Genomic DNA, 19,184 nt, shown 5'->3' with positions numbered 1-19,184 from the left:
CCCGCGGTCAAAATCTTTGAAAACTCAAAAAATGTTAGTTATACTTCCGTTTCATGTAGAAGTCTTCTGGAAATAAAAGTTTTCTGCAGCCTCATGACATCGTCCCTATAATCATATATTCAATTGGGTTCTATATGTGGACACAATTGAACTAAAGTTGGACCTTTGCAATGCTTTCAGTTATCTAATGCCTCTGAAGATTTCAATTATAGGTGTATTTAAGAAAATGTCAGTGAAGTTTTGAAGATTGCTTTTTGTCTTAGTCTAACCCAGACCAGAAAAGCTAACTCGCAATAAAAACATTGAAAAACTTATTCCATGAGTTGCACAAAATACTTTTTATAATGGTTTATTATGCTTTATAATGATACCTTGGCTTTCTTACTAAATTTCAAGGTTTTGCGATATTTGCATATTTCTCTGTATTTGAAGTTTTGATTTGCTCTTTTTCAAAATTATCACAAGGATAATTTTAATTGGCATTGAAAGACAGCGCAAAAGAACATTTTTAAAGCCTTCAGTGAATAGCTTACAGTTTTAAAGGATGCGCAATCGTTCTAATTTGCTTCTTCTTTTGCCCCTAATTGTCGTTGTTTTGTTGTTGCACGGCATTTTCTTGACAATCAAAAGCTTTAATTGTTAAATCGAATCCCTTTACTGATTTCAGCGGATATGTTTTGGTGACCATTTTATTTATACGTGTTACAGAAAATAGTTTTGTACTTGTGAATATATGTTCTCATGGTTCTCAAGTAATTAAACTCATTTTTGAAAGAGAGCATGAACTATTTGTTCGTTCACGCAATAGTACAATAGTAGCGCTATTGGTTAAGTTTTGACTGACTTCTCCGGAGATTAGAATTATTTTGTGATAAATTTTTTACTGGTTATGTCCTTATTCCGTATTTGATGTTTTTGTCTCATGATTCTTTCTTGTAAATTACAAGCGCATCTAGCCTCCCGGTCGGTTGCAATTTAATTTTTTCCCTTTTCCTTTAAGTTAAGAGTTTATGGTTTGTTAGAATTTTGTGAGTATTTAAGAAAAATCAGAGATTTTTTAACTTCGTTACTTTTTTATTATTTCTGTGTTTTTTGTAGCTTGATTGCTGTAACGGCAGGTGTTGTCCACTTTCCAGTGAACCAAGATCCAAACTTTATAAGTTTTGCTTTCAGCTAATGGGTTCTTTGCTTTGATACCGCGCATTTTTAGTGATTTTTTGATATTAGCGCATTTCTGAGCTTATTTGTTTTCCTGTATCATTATCACTCGCAATTTGCGTTGAAAAATTTGGGGTTGAAGATGTTTATTGTTTTCTGTTAACAGTTGCGACAACGCTTTCTAAGTTTGATTGATTTTTTGGTTTTGCCTTTCTGCTTGTAGTCGCCTGACATACTATGGATAACAACAGGTCTGTTTCTTCCTGGGAGTTATACTCTAACTATAACAATAGACGGAGTTGATGTGTATTGGATTTCATCAATTTGAAATTGGTTGCTTTCATAAAAACTACTAGTTTTGAGCTTTGCACTTTTTACTGTTCTTTGTCGACGTGATACGAGTCTTATTATTGACAGGTCTCATAATATACGTTAGGAAATATAGGTTAATTTATTTAGTTCATTTCTTATCCGATTCCATTTTTTGTTATTAAATAATTGTTTTAATTAGTCATCAATTTTGGTAGTAATTAATGTTTGCTTTTTTATTTTTATGGTTTTTTCAACTAATGGCAAGACTCATAAATGGCAAGTCTCATCAGCCCTCTAATCCAGCAATATTTTTTCCTGTGGTTGTTTGTTGAACGATATATGAATTTCTATACAAAAGGGTATAGGTTTTTTTTGAAAACTTTTATTTTTTGCGTCTTATAGTACAACTTTGGATTTTGTTCTTCAAGCTTTTCGCGTTTAAATGAGTTTTCCGAGTGTTGATGTTTAATTAGTTTTTATAAGGTTGGAAGGAAAGCTAAAAGCTGATGCAAAATGTAGAAAAATATTGCTAAATTGATTTGAAGAAGATAACAAAGTTTGAAAGCTATCAAAAACGATATTTTAGTTACTTTTTTGTATGAAAACCAACTTTTCCCGGTGGATTTGTGTTAGAACATCTGCTTAATTTGAAATTATGTAACCAGAATTTTCTGTGTAATCGAAAATGAACCGTGTCATACATTTGCAGAACTAGTTCAAGAGCATCTAAGCTTCGCTATACAAGGTTAGCACGATACAATAAGCAAAAAATTTTAAATTTAAGACCAAAAGCATTTATTTAAGATTCCCCCTCCCTCGACACTTTGTCAGAATGAAAAACCCTATTGACTAGTTGATCAAAGATCTGAAACATATGAACAGCTTGCGGCAAATATTTTTTAAACTTAAGAGCTGACAAATATTGAGCGCCTTTTAAAGCCGATAAAAACGACTAACGCAAACAAAAAGTGCGCTTCTTATTGAAGTAGATGGAACCGACAAAAATGTTTGAAATGTCATTTGAGATCAAAGTCGCGAAATAAAGCAGGTTCGGTTGGTCAATGAAAGCATTGTTATTTTGCATGATCTTTTCATTTAACTTAACCAATTGACGAGAGAAGGCAAAATTTGTGCAACTGGACGCCTCCACTTTTCACTTAATAATTCACCCTCTGATTTATCTATGAAAACAGTTCATTTCAAACACGTCTTAAAGGAAGGATTTTTATTCACTGTTAGTATAATAATTATATGAGTCTTCTGGTGTCTCGCGATTATTGTTATCGCTTGGTAAGTTGTCACCTTTTACAATTTGTTTCTGATCACGCGGAGCCAACTGTTTTAATACCATTCGACGAAAGACTAAAGCAATTTGCAAAAAGCAACGAGTTCATCTCGTTTGCCCAGTGAGCTTAGAGCGCATGTGTCCACTCAATAAACAGCACCTGAGTGGTTAGCTATAAGTACAAAGTGTCAGGATATGCGTATTTGTGACAGACGGTACCTACAACTAGATCAATTCAGCTCTGATGGTGATTTTTGCAACATCAGCAAACCAGGACGCAGACTGTAGTCTGTCAGTTTATTTGGCCACTTCTTAACCCAATTTGATAGTTTGGCAACTTCAAAAGCGCCATTTAGGTTTACTACTTGATGATAAATCATTTGAGTGTAACCTTCCGAAATTTGCGTAGCCATCATTATACTATTTTGAATTGTCTTATTAGTTCAGTTTCTTTACACCTCTTATTTTCTTATGATTTAAGTAATGAGATGTAGTTAGAATCGAACCGTGGGCCTACCGCGTAGTATTGTTTGGCATCTCGAAAAATCAACAAAATTCTGGTAAAAATTTTGATCTGTTTAAATTTTGAAGGCTAATAAGGTGACATGAGAACTGTCAATAATGTGATAATGTGACAAAATTAGAAAACGTGAAAAACTGGCAAATATCAAAACAAACAAAAATCTAAAATCTTGTAGTATCAAAGCCAGAAAACAATAATTTCAGGCTTAAAACTGCAACCGAGAATAAATGTTAACTGAGTAGAAAGAAGAAGCAGTCTTTTTTTGCTGACACTAAGCTGGAAGTTGAACAAATTAAGAAAAAAATAGAGGAAAAGTTAATTAAGCCATTATTTATTGAAAAGTCAATTGTTTTCAAAAAAGAAACGACCATAAACTTTCAATTAAAAAACTAAATGCATTAGCCTTGAGCTGTTTAGCAAGCGAATTGGTTGGACCTATCACTCCTGAGCTTTGATTTGATATGTTCTGTTCTTTATTATTAAAAAAAAGTCTTTTTTTTTTAAAAAAAAAGACCGACTGATTACAACCCGATTTTTTTTGGATTGTAACAGTCCAAGAATGGCCCAAAACTACCCCTGATAATACTTATTGTCCGTTAAGAACAATTGATTTTTCTAATGTTGTAGATATAGATAATTTCTGAGTTGAAACTCAAAATAAATTTTGCCTTTTTGATAATCAACGAGTAAAGTTAGCAAAAAACGGCAAAGTTTTAACTACAAGGCACTCTCTGCGGACTCTGAAGTAGAAATAGCCCCCCTCTGAGTCTACAAAGATTGTATGAGTGTTGTTTGGGGGTGTACTGTAGGCAAATTTAATCAAAGTGGACTAAAGTAGCTTATTTCGTGCTGTTGTTGATGAAAAAGGCTAAATTTTGAAATGTTTATCCAGATTTTTTGACCAAAAAATTAAATCAAAACAATCAAAAATGTTTGTTCGTCTTCAAAAATAAAATCAACGACACTATTCTTAAAAATTATAACAAATTTTAGCAAAATTGACGAAAATTTAGGCAAAAATTCCGGAAAATGTGAATAAAAACAACGTGAATTCACTCTTCTTTTCTCAGAAGTTTAAGCCTCGATAACTCCCTGTAGAAAACGAAAATTAAAAAAATCTTTTTAATTTCATATTCTACGCTGGACGAGCTTTCTAATGATACCAGTCTCAACTCTCTACGGTGAATATATCGAGCGGCGAAAATTGACTGAACAAAAAAAAAATCCAGTTGAGTATATAGTTCCTCCCCCCTCAAGAGGGTCGGAACAAAAAGCGATGAGCCCACCTAAATTAGTATTTGTGCTCTCAGGAAAAATCCGACAATAAAAAATATCTAAGCTATATCGGTGCATATTATTTCTCAAAAAAATGTTTGAGAAAAAAAATTTACAGAAAATTTTCAAAGCTCTAAGGTTTAAAAATTTTTTTTAAAACTTATTACATATTGATTTTGTCAGAAGCAAGAAGCTCGCTTTGTCAAACTTTCATTTTAAAAAAATAGCGGAAAAACATACAATTTAAGATAATTTACGAAAAAAGTTACAAAGATCGTTGCTATAATTTCATTTTTTGAAATAGCTAAAAGTATCTGAAGCAAGTAGGCCGTTTGCATGGCGAAATAAAATTGGAAAATATAAACCAAGAGTTCTGACTTTTTTCAGAGCAAAATATTGATCAAAATTTTTTTTTCGGCTTTTGACTCATTGACTTCAACTTGTAGTACAAATGTATTAAGTTATTGATTGGGCAAAAACTGAAAAAAAATACTAGGCTTATTTGGGCAAAAAACGAGAAAAACATTAAACAGATATAAAACCATGATAACTAAATTTTCTAATAAAAATAACTTGTTAACTCAATATCACAATTGTCTGCTCAAATATATAATACCGTAAATAAACAAAACATTAGCTGTTTCTCCATTTAATAACTGATGGCTTTAAATGGTGGTCCTGACGAGAACACTTAAAAATGATTGCTGAAATAAAAAGAAGCCTTGTAGAACACTCATCGCAAAATTGAAATCAAAGTGGCACATATGAAAACAGAACGAAAAGAAGAATTTTGGTGAGAAATAGCGAAAAACTAGGTGGCGCTGTGAACCAGATACCACCTGAATTAAACCGAAAGGGCTCTAATCTTGTGTTTTAAAGCACAAATAAAGATCGTCAAACAATTTTTGAAATGCATCGTTTATCTACCATGTGTAGGGCATTCAATTTAAAATTTTTTTTGAAATATTCAAATTGAAATATATAAATCTCAAGTTAGTCGAATACTTTCTGGGACTTCAAACTCCTTTTATACATTGGACCTTTTCAACTTCAATTATATTGTTTCAAAACATTTGTTTGGGCCCAAACTGCGTAAAACAGTTTTACCTATTAACTGAAAGTTTTACCTATTAACTGAAATAGAGAATACCCTCTATGCCACGCATATTAGTTACAGTTTTTGAGAGCAAGTGAGCCTAGATTAATTTAGATTTTGAAATGCATTTGAATCCTGACATTATATTATACCATATGTACTTTTTCAATTGAGTCACTAGAATTTGTTTTTAATTTTGCATATATACGTGTAACTTTCGTTGTAAGCATTACGTATAATAAGAATAATTTTTTTGGAACGGAGAAATGTGAAATCTGGAAGCGCTTTCGGATTTTTCTGACTGTTGTCCCATTTTGAAAAAGAAGAGGGGCTATGCTTCAAAGAGCGATTTGAAGCTTTTCCGGAATAAAGCAAACTTATTATCAATTAAAAGATCAGGAAAAACTGTTCACTGTTAGAAACCGCATTTTGAACTTTTTCTAGAAAGGTTCAGATTTCCATTTTCTCTTTTATTGCTTTTGCACATCACCATTTTACTTAAATTCGCTGAAATTTCGGTTATTTGTCTTGAGAGCAATTTTACAATTGTTAAACAACTTTAATACAGGATTTGGTTCCCATTGATATGAGTTTTCTCCACAATTGTCCATTTCCTTTATCCCTAAGGATATAAAATGCCGTGAGTCATTTTATATCTTGATTAAAAGTTTAACGACTGTTGTAGTCAAAAGCAGTTGTTGGAATGCGTCCATTTCAGACTTCTTCTACTGCAGACAAGAACCTCAACCGTTTTTAAACGTCTCCTAACTTCTACTAAGTTTTTAATGTACTTTTTTAAAACAAGTTTTCTCAATTAAAAAAGTGCACATTTCATCACGGATAGTTTGCCTTCATCTTTTTGAAAAACGTTAGAGCTGAAAGAACAAAACGGTTATCTTTTTTTTGAAAAAAAAAATGAAATGCTGTTGCACAAATAAAACGTTTTGGATTTTTCAGGCTAATCTATACAACACGCTGTGCATTTTATTTAAAAATTTGTCTGTGAAGACAAATTGACAAATACAAGGTACGATAGCAGCAATCCCTTTGCTACCCTCCAATGTTTTGCAAATCTGGTCGTACTGTCTACAGTCTTGAAGCCTTGACCGTCTCTCTATGTGATCACCTTACTCGTAACTTGTTCTAGAAAATTGCTTGCCTAAGAAACTACAAAAACCTACAATGAAAAATAATTTTGAATGCAATTTGCCGGCTTTGATTCGAAACTTTTGTTAAAGAACTAAAGACTCAATATAGTGTAGAAAAAAAAAACTTTTAGGATCAGATTTATTTTCGATTAACACGTGCCATAACTATTAACTTTTTCTACTTTTACACAGTTTTATCAAAACTGAATTAGAGTGAAATCAAAGAGAGAAGTCACGGGGTTATCAAAAACGTATGAGAAACCCCAATACATAGCTCGGTATTTCTATTTTGAATAGAAATTTTGAGTGAAATGACACAAAGCAAAGTCTTTCCTTACTCTTTACTGTTGTTTTTACATGGTATTGACAATAATCATGTGAAACTGACAATCAAATTAATTATGAATAAAAAAATTCTTAAGAAAAATTATTCAAAAACGTATTTTTTCTTTTGTTTATGAAAAATGATTTCTCAACCATCCTAAAATTTGTTGTACTGACATTATAAACCTGCCCAATACTCGAAAACCTACTTTGATATCAAAACTTTATATCTAACTACTAAAAGAATGCAGTTTTTGCTATAACCACAACAGAACACTATATGAAGTTACATTTCTCCCTATCAGCCATTTCTTGTACGTAACTGATTGACCCTGCTTTCTTGGAACTTAAGAAATTTGTAATATAACCACTTGTAAGGACTTAATCAAATGTAATATTGTTTACAGGCCCCTCACATCCGAATATCTAAAAGATTGACATTAAATTAACTAAATATTTTTCGGAGAACATGGTGTCCGTTTTTTTTTAAGAAAGAGAACATATTATTTAACTAAACTAGCTAAATAGTCTTTTTAAGTAGTATTTGATTGGTGGTCTGTATCAATAAATTAATTCAACTGAATCTTCTCTATTAGCGATTTGATTTGATGTAAAAAATGTACGCTTTTCTAGTTAATAATTGAACAAAATTCTTTGGAGTATTTGCAACTCTATCAACATTTATTATAGGCAGTATTAAATCAACTTCTGGCAGCTAACTGCTCTGCTATTTATTTTTTACTCACTCGGGGTTCTATAATTATTAAACTGCTAGCACTTTCGTGATATCAATAATCTGTTTCATGTCAAAAGGCAATTTTGAAAGGACCAATAATAAGTCGAGGCTGGTGTACATATATCTCATCTCCAAGGGTATGTGTTAACTGTTGAAATTACACATTTCATAAAATATAACAAAATGAGTCAATTCAGAACTCCCGTATGTACGGACCAGTATTACCGAGCCTCTTTGTTATGCAGATATTTAAAGAGGGATTGTTGAAAACTTTCATTTCTTATTGGTCAAATCAGGGCCCTTAATAAAATTAGGGCATCATGGTTAACTATAATTATTTATTCAAAAAACTACGGATGGACTGGGCGGGGTGGGTCTCTATGTCGGCTCCCAAATCACTGACCTCTCTTGTTTACCAAGAACTTAAATAATCTTAATTTGTCATGAGTCTGCTGCATTGCAGCTCTTTAAATTGGAATTAGGAAAAAAGTTGAGAAAAAAGATTATTTAGCTCAGTATTAATGAGAAAAGATTAGATTTCGATTGTTGTAAAAGTTCATAATAAAATTCAAAAATGCCCCCATTTTAATAAGCTAATGTCACTGCAATCAATTAGGTATTCGTTATGACCACATGGAACTCGTTCCCAGGAACTGTTGATTTCAGTACTTGTGAAAACTTGGAGTATTTGTGCCAGAATTTTATGTATCCATTTGGTTCAAGTCTGTCTCAGGTTTGAACAAATCCTATTAGTTGATGGAAATTTTATGACATCCGGGGATAAAATTTACTCTGGGATTTGTTCGACTGGCACTGGCAATCCGGATAGTTGTCTTAGCCTTGTATGTACTACAGTACCATAAATCTCAATTTACTTGAAATCCAACACTGGGTAGTCTTAACATTACTCTGTGCGTCCTTGCAAGGCTATTATTCGGTTCAGACTTGAAGTTACCTTGCTTAATTTGCATAAAACTCTTCCGGAGACGCCTTGTCCAGTTATACAAAGAGGCAGCGCCAACCAAAAATGAAATAAAATGGCTAAATTGTCTGGCTTTTAAAAAATTTTTCTGAAAAATTGAACTCATTTTCACTTTCATTCGATCGATGAATTAAGCTCTAAAAATAGGTTTATAATAATTCAGAGACATGTAGGCGTTGTAGGAGAGAGTTTTTGCACGTTTTGCGGTATTTAAGTGATATTCTTTCTTGAGGTGGGTAGGACTAGTGGACTCTTAAGTGGAGTTTTTCCTAGGAATTACGGGGATATATATAATACATAAACTGAGCATGTTAGGAGCGCTTAGCGCCGTACAGTGGGAACATAAGGTAGGCTCGAATGCTAGCTACTGCTATTAGTATTAGTAGTACTACTTAATGGCGATCGCCAATTGGCCGAAAGGGGGTATGACCGACAACCAAAAAATAAAAATTTAACCCGTCAACCCGAACGCTCACCACTTGTAATGGCCGGACGAACTAGAGATAATTCGACCCATCCAACTTTTCGACTAATCAGAATTAAGCATCAGCTAGGTTTCTTTTTTTTTCGTTGTCGGCTAAACTCCCGGTCGGCGGATATTCCTAGCACCCTACTTAATACTCATACTGAAAATACTTCCATTCTCTATTCACGCTATATGCGTATAAGGCCGTGGATTCCTTACTCTATGTATATATTCACTCTAATTTTCCATAAAGCTATTCCCTCTCGATTCCATCTCAAAGGGGAAAAGAATATTTTGGTGCTTTAGTTAAGATTACTTAAGAAAGGAATAGGTGTATTTTTATGCTACCACTGGGAGAGAAGTTGATTTTCCCAGAATAGATAGCTAATGCAGGGAAGCCATATTAGCCCCGTGTTTTTGTTCACAAACACTGAAGAAAATTGCACTTGCCCAAAGTACTGTTTTGCAGTATGTTGTGTTAACACATATTTAGCCCGGGTTAAATTTGACAGAACTTTTATTTACGTAAAAGTGCCTCCCAAAACTAACAAAGCTTGAAGTTACCCTGTAACGAAGCTTAAAACTGTCTAAATATTACAAGCAGTCTAAAACAACCCGTTATTTGTCAGAAATTTGTTCAGTTATTTCAAAAAGGAACCTTGTCTGTAGGAAAACTGCATTTAATTCTTACCAAAGTTTAACGATCGCCAATTTTCGTGTTCCATTGCCGCGAATGCGTCATACTTATAACTTGGTTACAGCTTGGTTATGATAGCAGTTGTTATAATTAATCGCAACAGGTAAGGGGAGCATATCCCGTTGAGTTTCCTTATTAATCCTAATTTATATCTGATTTCCTGCCCTAACTAGTTATCTCTGCCCGCTCCTTAACTGTTCTTAGAAGGCGCTGTTCGCTTTCATATTTTGTTCTGCTACAGAATAGTTCAATCTATTTGTAATTTAATAACCAGTAATAGTTATTATTTTACCTGCAATCCATACTTCAAAATGAACTTTGTTTCGAACTTGTCAGTTTAAAAGGTAATACCAAATTAGTTTGTTTTTTTTTAGTGTTATACTTTTCAAAACTGTGGGAAAAATGTCATTCGTTCTTCACCTTTTCTTTCAAAGTTCACAATTGGTTGTTGCTTCAGGAATACTTAAATGCCAAATTATTGAGTTACGCAATTAGAGAATTTTTCTTGACAAATTATTCGTTTTTTAAAAAATAATTTTTGTAAACGAAGGAACACGTTTCCATTTTTAAACATTTATTGAGGTAAATGTTAGTAAGTCAAAAGTATTCCGTGTCAGTGTGACGTGAGAGAAATCGTATCATTGTTTTTGACAAAAGCCTGAACAAATCGCCGCCTTGTCTTTGTGTTTGTCAAACATTAACACAATTATTTTACGACCTTTTTACGACATCGTTGAATTATACTCATCAATTCATGCCATATGCGTTGGTCGATTTATACCTAGCTGAAAAATCTATATATGTACACCAACCAATCATCAGTTAATCATTGGCTGTTTAATTGAATTTCATGAGCTATAAACCCAATTAATTACATTTTGAAGGACCATTAACCAGTTATTTACCATATACAGACAGGTGTGAGCAAATTATAACCATCTTAACTTTGTACTAACTTTGTGTTGATTACGTTCTCAAATAGGTGACAAGTGTGTTAGAAGAGTTTGACTTGCTTTTTCAAAATCAGCTCCGAAAAATAGAATAAAACATTTTGTTCACCAAACTCTTGGTATTTGTTTTTGTTGCGTTGACAGTAAGTGTAAAAACAATCCACCTGAAGTTAATTAACTTTCGTTATTAAATTGACAAAACGCAGCAAAGCAAGCGAGAAAAGCGAACAAAATTTAATAAATTGGGTATTTGTTCTCATACCAAAGAAGTCGGCTGAAACTTACAATTCAGAATATTAGTCTTCTTCTAATAAACTAAAAAACAAAATGAACATCAGTAATTTGAAAAATATTACTTGAAAGGATTTTGGAGCTTTGGATCATAGCTTTGAATTTATTTAACCTTTTTCAGCTTTGCTGCAGATGTGTCACAATGTTGACAACTATCATTTAAAGCCGAGTGCGTGGAATTCTTAATGCAACCAATATCGTCCCAAATTGGAAATTCCTAGAAACGCGATTTATGAACAACGGAACAATGATAATCATATTTTCCCCTCGAAATACAAAGGCATTGTTGAATTCCCCGGCGTGAACTACCGCAACTGAGACGTGAACAGACGTTATATATGATGTAGAAAAGGGGGTGGAGGTAGTGGAATTATGTCAATAATCAACTTGCATACACCTTGCTACAAGGAGGAACAAACAACATTACCACAACACTCACAAGGGACGTCTACAGCAGGAAGTAGCAAGACAAAACCCAATTTGTTCACACCAGTGAACCTTAACTACCTTGGACATCTCGTTAAATTACTTCTATTCATGGAGGCATTGTGCTCTGTTACGCGCTACTGCCAGGCTGCAACCATCGAATTTGATTGGAGCAAGCATAACAAAGTGTAAGTCGTACACTGCTGCATGTTTCTCTTCATACATTCATGCTAAATGAGCAATTAAAAGGCTTCATTGGGTCAAAAAGGCTTAATATTATTAGATAAAACAGCATATTTGTCCGCTACAATTACCCTCCGGCAAATTTGGCTTATAAAAACTAACTTGGCGAGAAAATCGCCCGAAGGAATTTGAAGGACTAACAATTATTTTGCCCTTGCTTTAGTTATTAAATCTGTATGCTACTACAAATAATCAACTTGGCCAGAGGCTCTTGAAAGATTTACAGACGTGATAAATTTGGTTCAAAATGACTGAGAGGCTCAATATTGGTAAATAGATACTATTCGCAATTACAGCATTTTCTATACAATTGCATCAAATCGTGCCAATTTTACTTCAGAGACAAAAATGTAATAAAAAAGATTAACTATTTTTTATCTACATGAATAATTTTTTCGCTCCTTATGTAAAATGAGCTAACCAGAGTATTTGCATAAAGAAGCGAGCTAAGAAGAAGCGAGCACATCAAGTTCCAACTCTTCCAATTCAACGAATGGTGTTTCACAAAGTTAATATTTCGTTTTCGCGCGAGGTGTAATCACTATCAATATTTATTAATAGCTCACAAGGCGAAAGATGCCTGTTAAAGAATTTAAATTTGTCGTGACTTTCATTACAACAGCTTAAATTAGGTCAACTAGGACAAAATTAGTACACCATGAACTCACAGGAAAGAAAAATCAATTATTCAATCCTTTGAGTTAGTCAATGAGAAGGAGAATTGAAATAAAAATGTCCTTTTCAATAACAACAAAAATGTAAAAACTTGAATTTCTTGAAAACTAGGGATGAAACAAAGGTTTTAAAGCTTGCTTTTTGATATCAGGCAAAGCAATGTCTTCTAGTAAATTCAATTCCCCTAACTAAAAATCCAGCGCCCACTAGCGTAATATGTAATCAGGATGGCTACACAATCACAGAAAGCAGTGTTTTATAGACCTTAACCATTAGAGCCACAGATTTGATTGAGGAAATCAGCATTTTTTGGTCTATCAATTTCAAAAACAGACGAACTGGAGGAATAATTTTGGTTGAATCGAAACAGAATAGGCTGAAACTCACAAAAATGACAAAATTTTCCAAAAAAGGAGTGCAAATCTGTTTTTGCTGTTGTGCAGTGTAAAATAATTCAAACAGTAAAAGTAATTTAGATTTTTAAAAATAAAAACGCTTAGTTAATATAGCTTTTTATGCTACCTTGAGGTACTGGCAAAATAAACAAAGTGTTTCAACTTCAAAACATAGCCAGCTATTGCCACTTTGAATTTTGCATAGAATGGCCACTTTCTATCTTTTCCGGTGACCTTTTTGGCATCTCTTTTTAGTGAATTTTCTCGATATATATGACATGATCTTTGATGAATGCAAAACCTGAACGAGCTAATGAAAAAAAAAATAATGAGTATTTATGATTTCCAAAGCTATAAACATGATGAGATGTTTTCAAAATTTTCAAAGAAAAGGCGACTAGGATAAGCAATAGGCGCGCTTAACTTCAAATATGTTCATTTTGAGGTATTTTTCAAAGTGTACAAAGTGAAAAGTTTCCCATAGTTCAATGTAACACTTTTAGTTTGGCCGGCACTATATCACAATGAAAGACGCGTATAAAAATTACCAAATTGCGAAGATACTCAGTAGGAAAGAGCCTTAATTTGTTTCGCATTCAGGTTTTTTTCTTTCTGATATTTAATTAGTAAACATGAATGAAAACAAATTTTGCCGATTGGACATGTAAAGATTTTCCGGCACATTTCACAGGTTGTGAAATCAACGACTGCGAAAACCAATTTCAATTATCCGTCCCAACCTTTACAAATTGAAAAAAATATATAAGAAGGCTCGCTTGTGCTGTGCGTAGAAAGCATTTGCATTGAAAGCATAATATATAACATAACCGACTAAGGTCGGGCGAATTACTCTAAGATGAACGGTGAGCGGTTGGCTATTACCAAACATTGTTTTTATCAAGCTGCTGCGAAAAAGCTACAGCTGTTCAGCTATTTTGAAACAGATGCAACAGTGAATAAAGTTTGTTCTCGGAGAAACCAAAAAATCTGAGTCAGTAAACTTTAATTACTAAAATCCTTGTTGCAATTAAATTATGGTAAATATAATCAAAAGAGTTTTTCTAAAAAGTTTTCTAAATAAACACAAACACTTGACTTCATGATTAAGGACGCGTTCTGCTATCGATAAAGTAGACGGGCTAACACAGTTGGGAAAAAGATGTTAAATTTACTATTTTAAACCTGTTGTTCTATAGTAATAAAAACTAAATACAAATATTTAACTAAGAAGCACAATGACGCACCCACTTCACTTGATAAGATAGTTATAACAAATTACTATGGGGAGCTGAAGAGCTGACAAAGTTAGCAGACTTGATTTGGTTTTTCAACGCAGGTGGCATCTCACTTAATTCAAAACAAGCTAAATTTTTAAAGTTTTTAAAAGAACACAAAATATTGAAATGTAAAACTTAAAAAAATGCATCTGGTTATAATTTTGAACAAAGTAGCCGTAAGGAATCCAAGATTTAAATAAGAAAGAGCTTTGCTTTCTTCACATCTTGAGAGAGCCTTTTCTATGTTAAAGAACTGAATAAGTAAGAAAGATTTCGTGGCTTATATATTTGTGAGCATAATAAAACACTCTCTGCAGCACCTTATGAAATAGTAAAAATTTGATTCTGTAGTTTTGGTTTTATCATTCAGTGAAGGAATACATTTTTATATGAGCAATAAATATCATGAAAAATTTAATTCTCAAAAAAATCAAATTTAATAGAAGCATCAGCTACCTACAAGAAGGGTAAGACAAAGACGTTTTATTTTGACTAGAGAACAGTTTAGATCTCTTAATTGAATATGTGTTGGACAGACAGAAGAAACGTTCATCAATAGTAAGATTAAAAAATAGAATTCAAAAAATTATCAGACTCATAATAAGTGAATCAAACAGTTGAAGCTTATCACTGATGGAATTATATTGTTGCCTGTTAGCAACAGTTGTGAAGAAATCTGACCTTGAAAACGGGATAACACTAAAAACAGCAGTCAAATAACGGCAAGTCAGCAAAAACTCGCAAAAATTTGATTTTTTTTTATCTCAGAAATGGCTTTTCGCTCTTTAAAACTTCTGTTTTTAAAATTTTTTCTGGTTTATTGAGGTTACTTGTTCCTCAAATTGCCCCCTCAAATTTGATCTAACTGATTTCAAAGTCATCAAAATCGTGAAGGGTTCTTTAACTGCACTCAAAAGCAATCTATATCATAAAATTATAACTGCGAAAGTACGTGGAGCTGCTTCTAACAGCTCATATTTGTTGCTGTTTTAATGAATGACACAAATATTATTAAAAAATCTTTTGTGGCAGGAAAAGGGGATCAAAATTTTAAAATTGACAAAAAACGATATCTGATTATTAAAATTGCATTGCAGTCCTCCAAAAAGGATTGAAAAGCAAAGTCAGTCATTGTTGATTGGTGTTCCGTTAATTTTGCAGGCGGCAAAACGTCAGGCTATCAGTAAAATTTAAAATTTCTCTTAGTTTTCCTGTAATAAATACCTTTATAGTTTTTTGGTTTTTCAAAAACTTTTTTGTTTATTTACCATTGGACACCTTTCTGATTTTTTCTCTGTTCATAAAGACTTAAATCAGGATTTGAAGTAAACTGCACAATGGATGAAAAATTAGGTTAACACAGGTGATGGACGTGTTTATAATTGAAAAAATGTCTTAAACTGGCTGAAAATGTGTCGCAGTTTTTTCAAAAAAAATAATTTTCTTCGTTTTTATGTACTATATCGTGGTATTGACAAAACGATAAAATACCTGTTTTTCAAAAGTACCCTCGAAAAATAGCTAGTTGTCGTAATTGATTGAATTGTGACCAAATTTTTAATTTTGACCAAAAATTAGGCTTAATTGCCTAAAATTGTGAGTAGAAAATGTTGAAAAATCAAATTTACTAAATTTCTTTTTGTAGTGAAGTTCTAGACGCAGGGAGCTTCACGTTGAAACCACAAATACTGGCCTGGGTTGGCTTCAAAAAAAGTCAAATTTTGTCTGAACAAAAAAAGTTTGGCTAGCATGAAAGTTCTCCCCTTTTTTCCGTGTCGATGCTTTTGATGAGAGTGCAAGAATTGTGGTGAACAGCGGTAAAGTCAGTTTTTCACGCTAAGTGCCCGGAGTTTTAGCTGTTAATGTTTTCTTTTGTGGGACTTGCAGTTTTTAGCTGTGAATTCTGGTTAGATTTGCACTTGAGAGGCGAAAAGTTCATTCTCGCCTCTCAAAAATTTTAAATTCTTGCCAAAATAATCCGGGTACCCTTGTTCGAGCCTCTGACGTGCATGCAAGGCAGAGTTTTCACTGCTGAGCTAACCGTCACGTTCTACCTTGAGATTTTCTTTCTATTTGAATCAGATTCACTTCTCTCTATATTCAAACCTATGAGTCGAATTATTGTAAGATTAGCGATTTTTAGAGGTTTTTAGTTGTGTTTGTTTTTGTTTTCACCGCTTGCGCTTTAGAGAAATATATTTGACCGGTGAATATAAGATTTTCATCGCTAAAAAGTGCCAGTCTTACATAATTCACCGCTAAAAGATTTGCAACGATTTGCAAGATTTGCGGTTTTTAACGGTGAAAATTTTTTCGTTGCTTTTACCCCATTAAACGCTTAAACTGAAATTCTTACAACCATTCACCGGAAATCTAAAATTTTAATAAATTAATAGGGCTGACACCTCAACATAATGTGTGTGAATAATATTACAATTGAGGGCAAATTCCTCCCATTTTCATTTTAGTACCGGATCTGCTGATAGATGTCATTTTTTGGTTTAATTATAGACTTATTTTGATAGAAAAATTGTAAATATTTCAAATCAAAAGAACACAATGTGGCATAAAATTCGGAACCCCAGACAAATTATGTAAAATGGGACTGGTTCTACTAAAATGGGATTGACTACTGTGATTATTTAAGGTTTCGAGAGGCGACAGCAGGAGGTCACTTGGTTCGAGTGCACATAGGGGACAGGCTACATATCACGTGCAGCCATCCACACTCTGTCATCATACTCACAGACAGCTTCCAAGGTGAGTCCGATTAAAATCCACCCTAGTGAATAGCTTTTGGCTTTTGAGTAACAATATGGAATACCAATATGCCCAAAAATGTGTTGAAATAGCTCTCAAGTTTGTACCACTGGCGTTTGAATCTTTCCGGGGCTTCGTACAGTTGGTTCGAAAATCTCTGAAACGTATAGCCTTGCTTGCCGATAACCGAAAGCCTTAACCGGCTGGTTTATCATTTGCCTACAATCAGTTATTTCAAGGAGTTTCAGTGACTTTAATGAGAGGTGCAGCCACAATGCTGATCGCTAGAAATCCCCTGTTATGAGAACCATTCATGCGACAACACCCTCAATGGTTAAGTTGTAGTCTTGGCTTAGACAAATTTTAGTTGCTCAGTAATTGCTGTGCGAGAAATCGTTCGTCATCCAATGAATGGGGACAATCCTCATTTTTTTTCAACCCGATTGTGTGGGTTGATGAGTTCGAAACTTTGAGGACACGATTGTGTGGGTTCATGGGAAAAACAAAAGGCAAAGACTCAATTGCGTGGGTACCATGGTGATTTGTGGGCACAAACCTGATCGTAATAAAATTTGCTGATAATCGTAATAACATTAGAATTGATTTTGATCATGAGTTCTCATTTTGTCATTTTTTGTCATTTTAAAAACAAAAAATGTATGACTTTTGGCTTCGGAATTAACAAATTTAAACTCATTTATTCAACTTTAAATGAAAACTTTGACCCTTTAAATTTACTCTCAATTTGTTAAATATTTCGCATTGTGACATGTTTTCTATCATTAAGTATTGGTTAACTACCACTAGCTTTTCATTCATTTTTGCGCTGTTTTGCTTTCTTTTTAAATGTGGGCTCTTCGACGCGGGCAAGCATAGTCATTTAGTTGGAACTCCATGAACTATAATTTGCATGAATGTGCTTTTGCACTCTAAACATAATTTTTATTCGAGAAGTTACTTCAGTCAAAGATCAGTTGATCCACCCTTCAGCTGAAATTAGTGATAAAAACGCTAAAAATTGTAGAATTGAACTAAAAAATATAAACTGTAATTATATAATGCTGTCTTTCCCACTAATTGCGACCCTAACATTTTTGATTTTTAAGATCTGAGTCCCGTATAGAAAAAAAATGTAAAAAAACTATGCTAGAAATCCTCAGATTGGTTTCCCCTTCTACAAAAACGATTATTCAAAGATTTTTGAATTGATGAACAGTTTTGCATTAATTTAGATAAAAATAGAATTAGAAGAGTTTTGTCTTGCTTGGCTTTGAGGCTTCTGATATTGTCACGTCGTTGATCAAAATTGGATGTTAGGTACTCTTAGGAAAAAAAATTTTTGCAAATCAATTGATAGTATTTAAATAATGAACAAACTCAATTGATCGGTTTTAGCGCTTGAGGTCTGAGTAGAACAGAGTTAGCGGAGATAGCGTGCCAAAATAAATTGAGAAATTGTGAAAAGATTGATGAAGGTTTGGTGCAATGGCAAATCAGCGAAACCTTTTAATGAGTTTTTGTGTGGAATTGTGTTTCATCAGATGTAGCATTGCCAATCCTGCTCTATAAATTTGGTTTCAAAAATTATATCTTACAATAAATGTTCTAAATTAAGTTTTGAAGTTTTGGTTGATTTTTTGATATAGCAAACCATTTTGTAAACTTTCAGATCAATAACCTATCTAGGAATAAATACCTTCAAAATTAGCACATATTGTGAAAATTCTGCCTACATGAGATTAAACAATTAAAAAAATGGTGTGTGGAAGCTTGGTGAATTATGAATTCATAGACTTTTGTTTGGAAGTGACAATATCGGCCAAACGTTGACGCCTGCGTATTTTTATGTTCTTTAGTTTGACCAAAGACACCGCATTCTTTTTCCAGAGTGAAATTAGAGAAAGAGGATTCCTTAAATGAACAAGATATCATGAAATGAAACAAAGGGGTTTAGAAATTTCAATCCAGAATTTAGAAACATCCAGAATTTAGAAACTCCGCATCTCTTTTGCTCTAACTATATTTCAGCGGGATAAACTTCAGTTTTCGAAAGAAGACCAAATCTGTGGAGGTCAGGTTGTTATAGATGAAAAAAATTACTGTTTTTATACCGCAAAATTCTTGAAATTAAGAAACTTCTCCTCCGTTCGCTAAGGCTAATAGTT

General features: G+C 33.2%; 1 protein-coding gene across 6 annotated transcripts in view; it reads left to right on the top strand.

The window, feature by feature from the left end:
• LOC142335775 (uncharacterized) overlaps positions 1 to 19,184 on the top strand; it is a 72,168-nt gene that overhangs the window by 18,120 nt on the left and 34,864 nt on the right. For 3 of the 6 annotated variants that reach the window (XM_075384130.1, XM_075384151.1, XM_075384128.1), the window contains exons 2-3: positions 11,365 to 11,857; positions 16,907 to 17,019. In XM_075384130.1, coding sequence (XP_075240245.1) covers positions 11,616 to 11,857; positions 16,907 to 17,019 — 355 coding nt within the window. In that variant the 5' untranslated portion in view covers positions 11,365 to 11,615. Of the gene's footprint in view, positions 1 to 9,582; positions 10,106 to 10,168; positions 10,347 to 10,701; positions 10,921 to 11,364; positions 11,858 to 16,906; positions 17,020 to 19,184 lie in introns of those variants that run through there. The other 3 variants (XM_075384144.1, XM_075384129.1, XM_075384136.1) reach the window with 3 other exon arrangements.

Source organism: Convolutriloba macropyga, chromosome 1 (genome assembly GCF_964194025.1).
Source record: "Convolutriloba macropyga chromosome 1, txConMacr16.3, whole genome shotgun sequence".
Classification (NCBI taxonomy): Eukaryota; Metazoa; Xenacoelomorpha; order Acoela; family Convolutidae; genus Convolutriloba; species Convolutriloba macropyga.
This window is presented reverse-complemented; position numbering and strand designations above follow the sequence as displayed.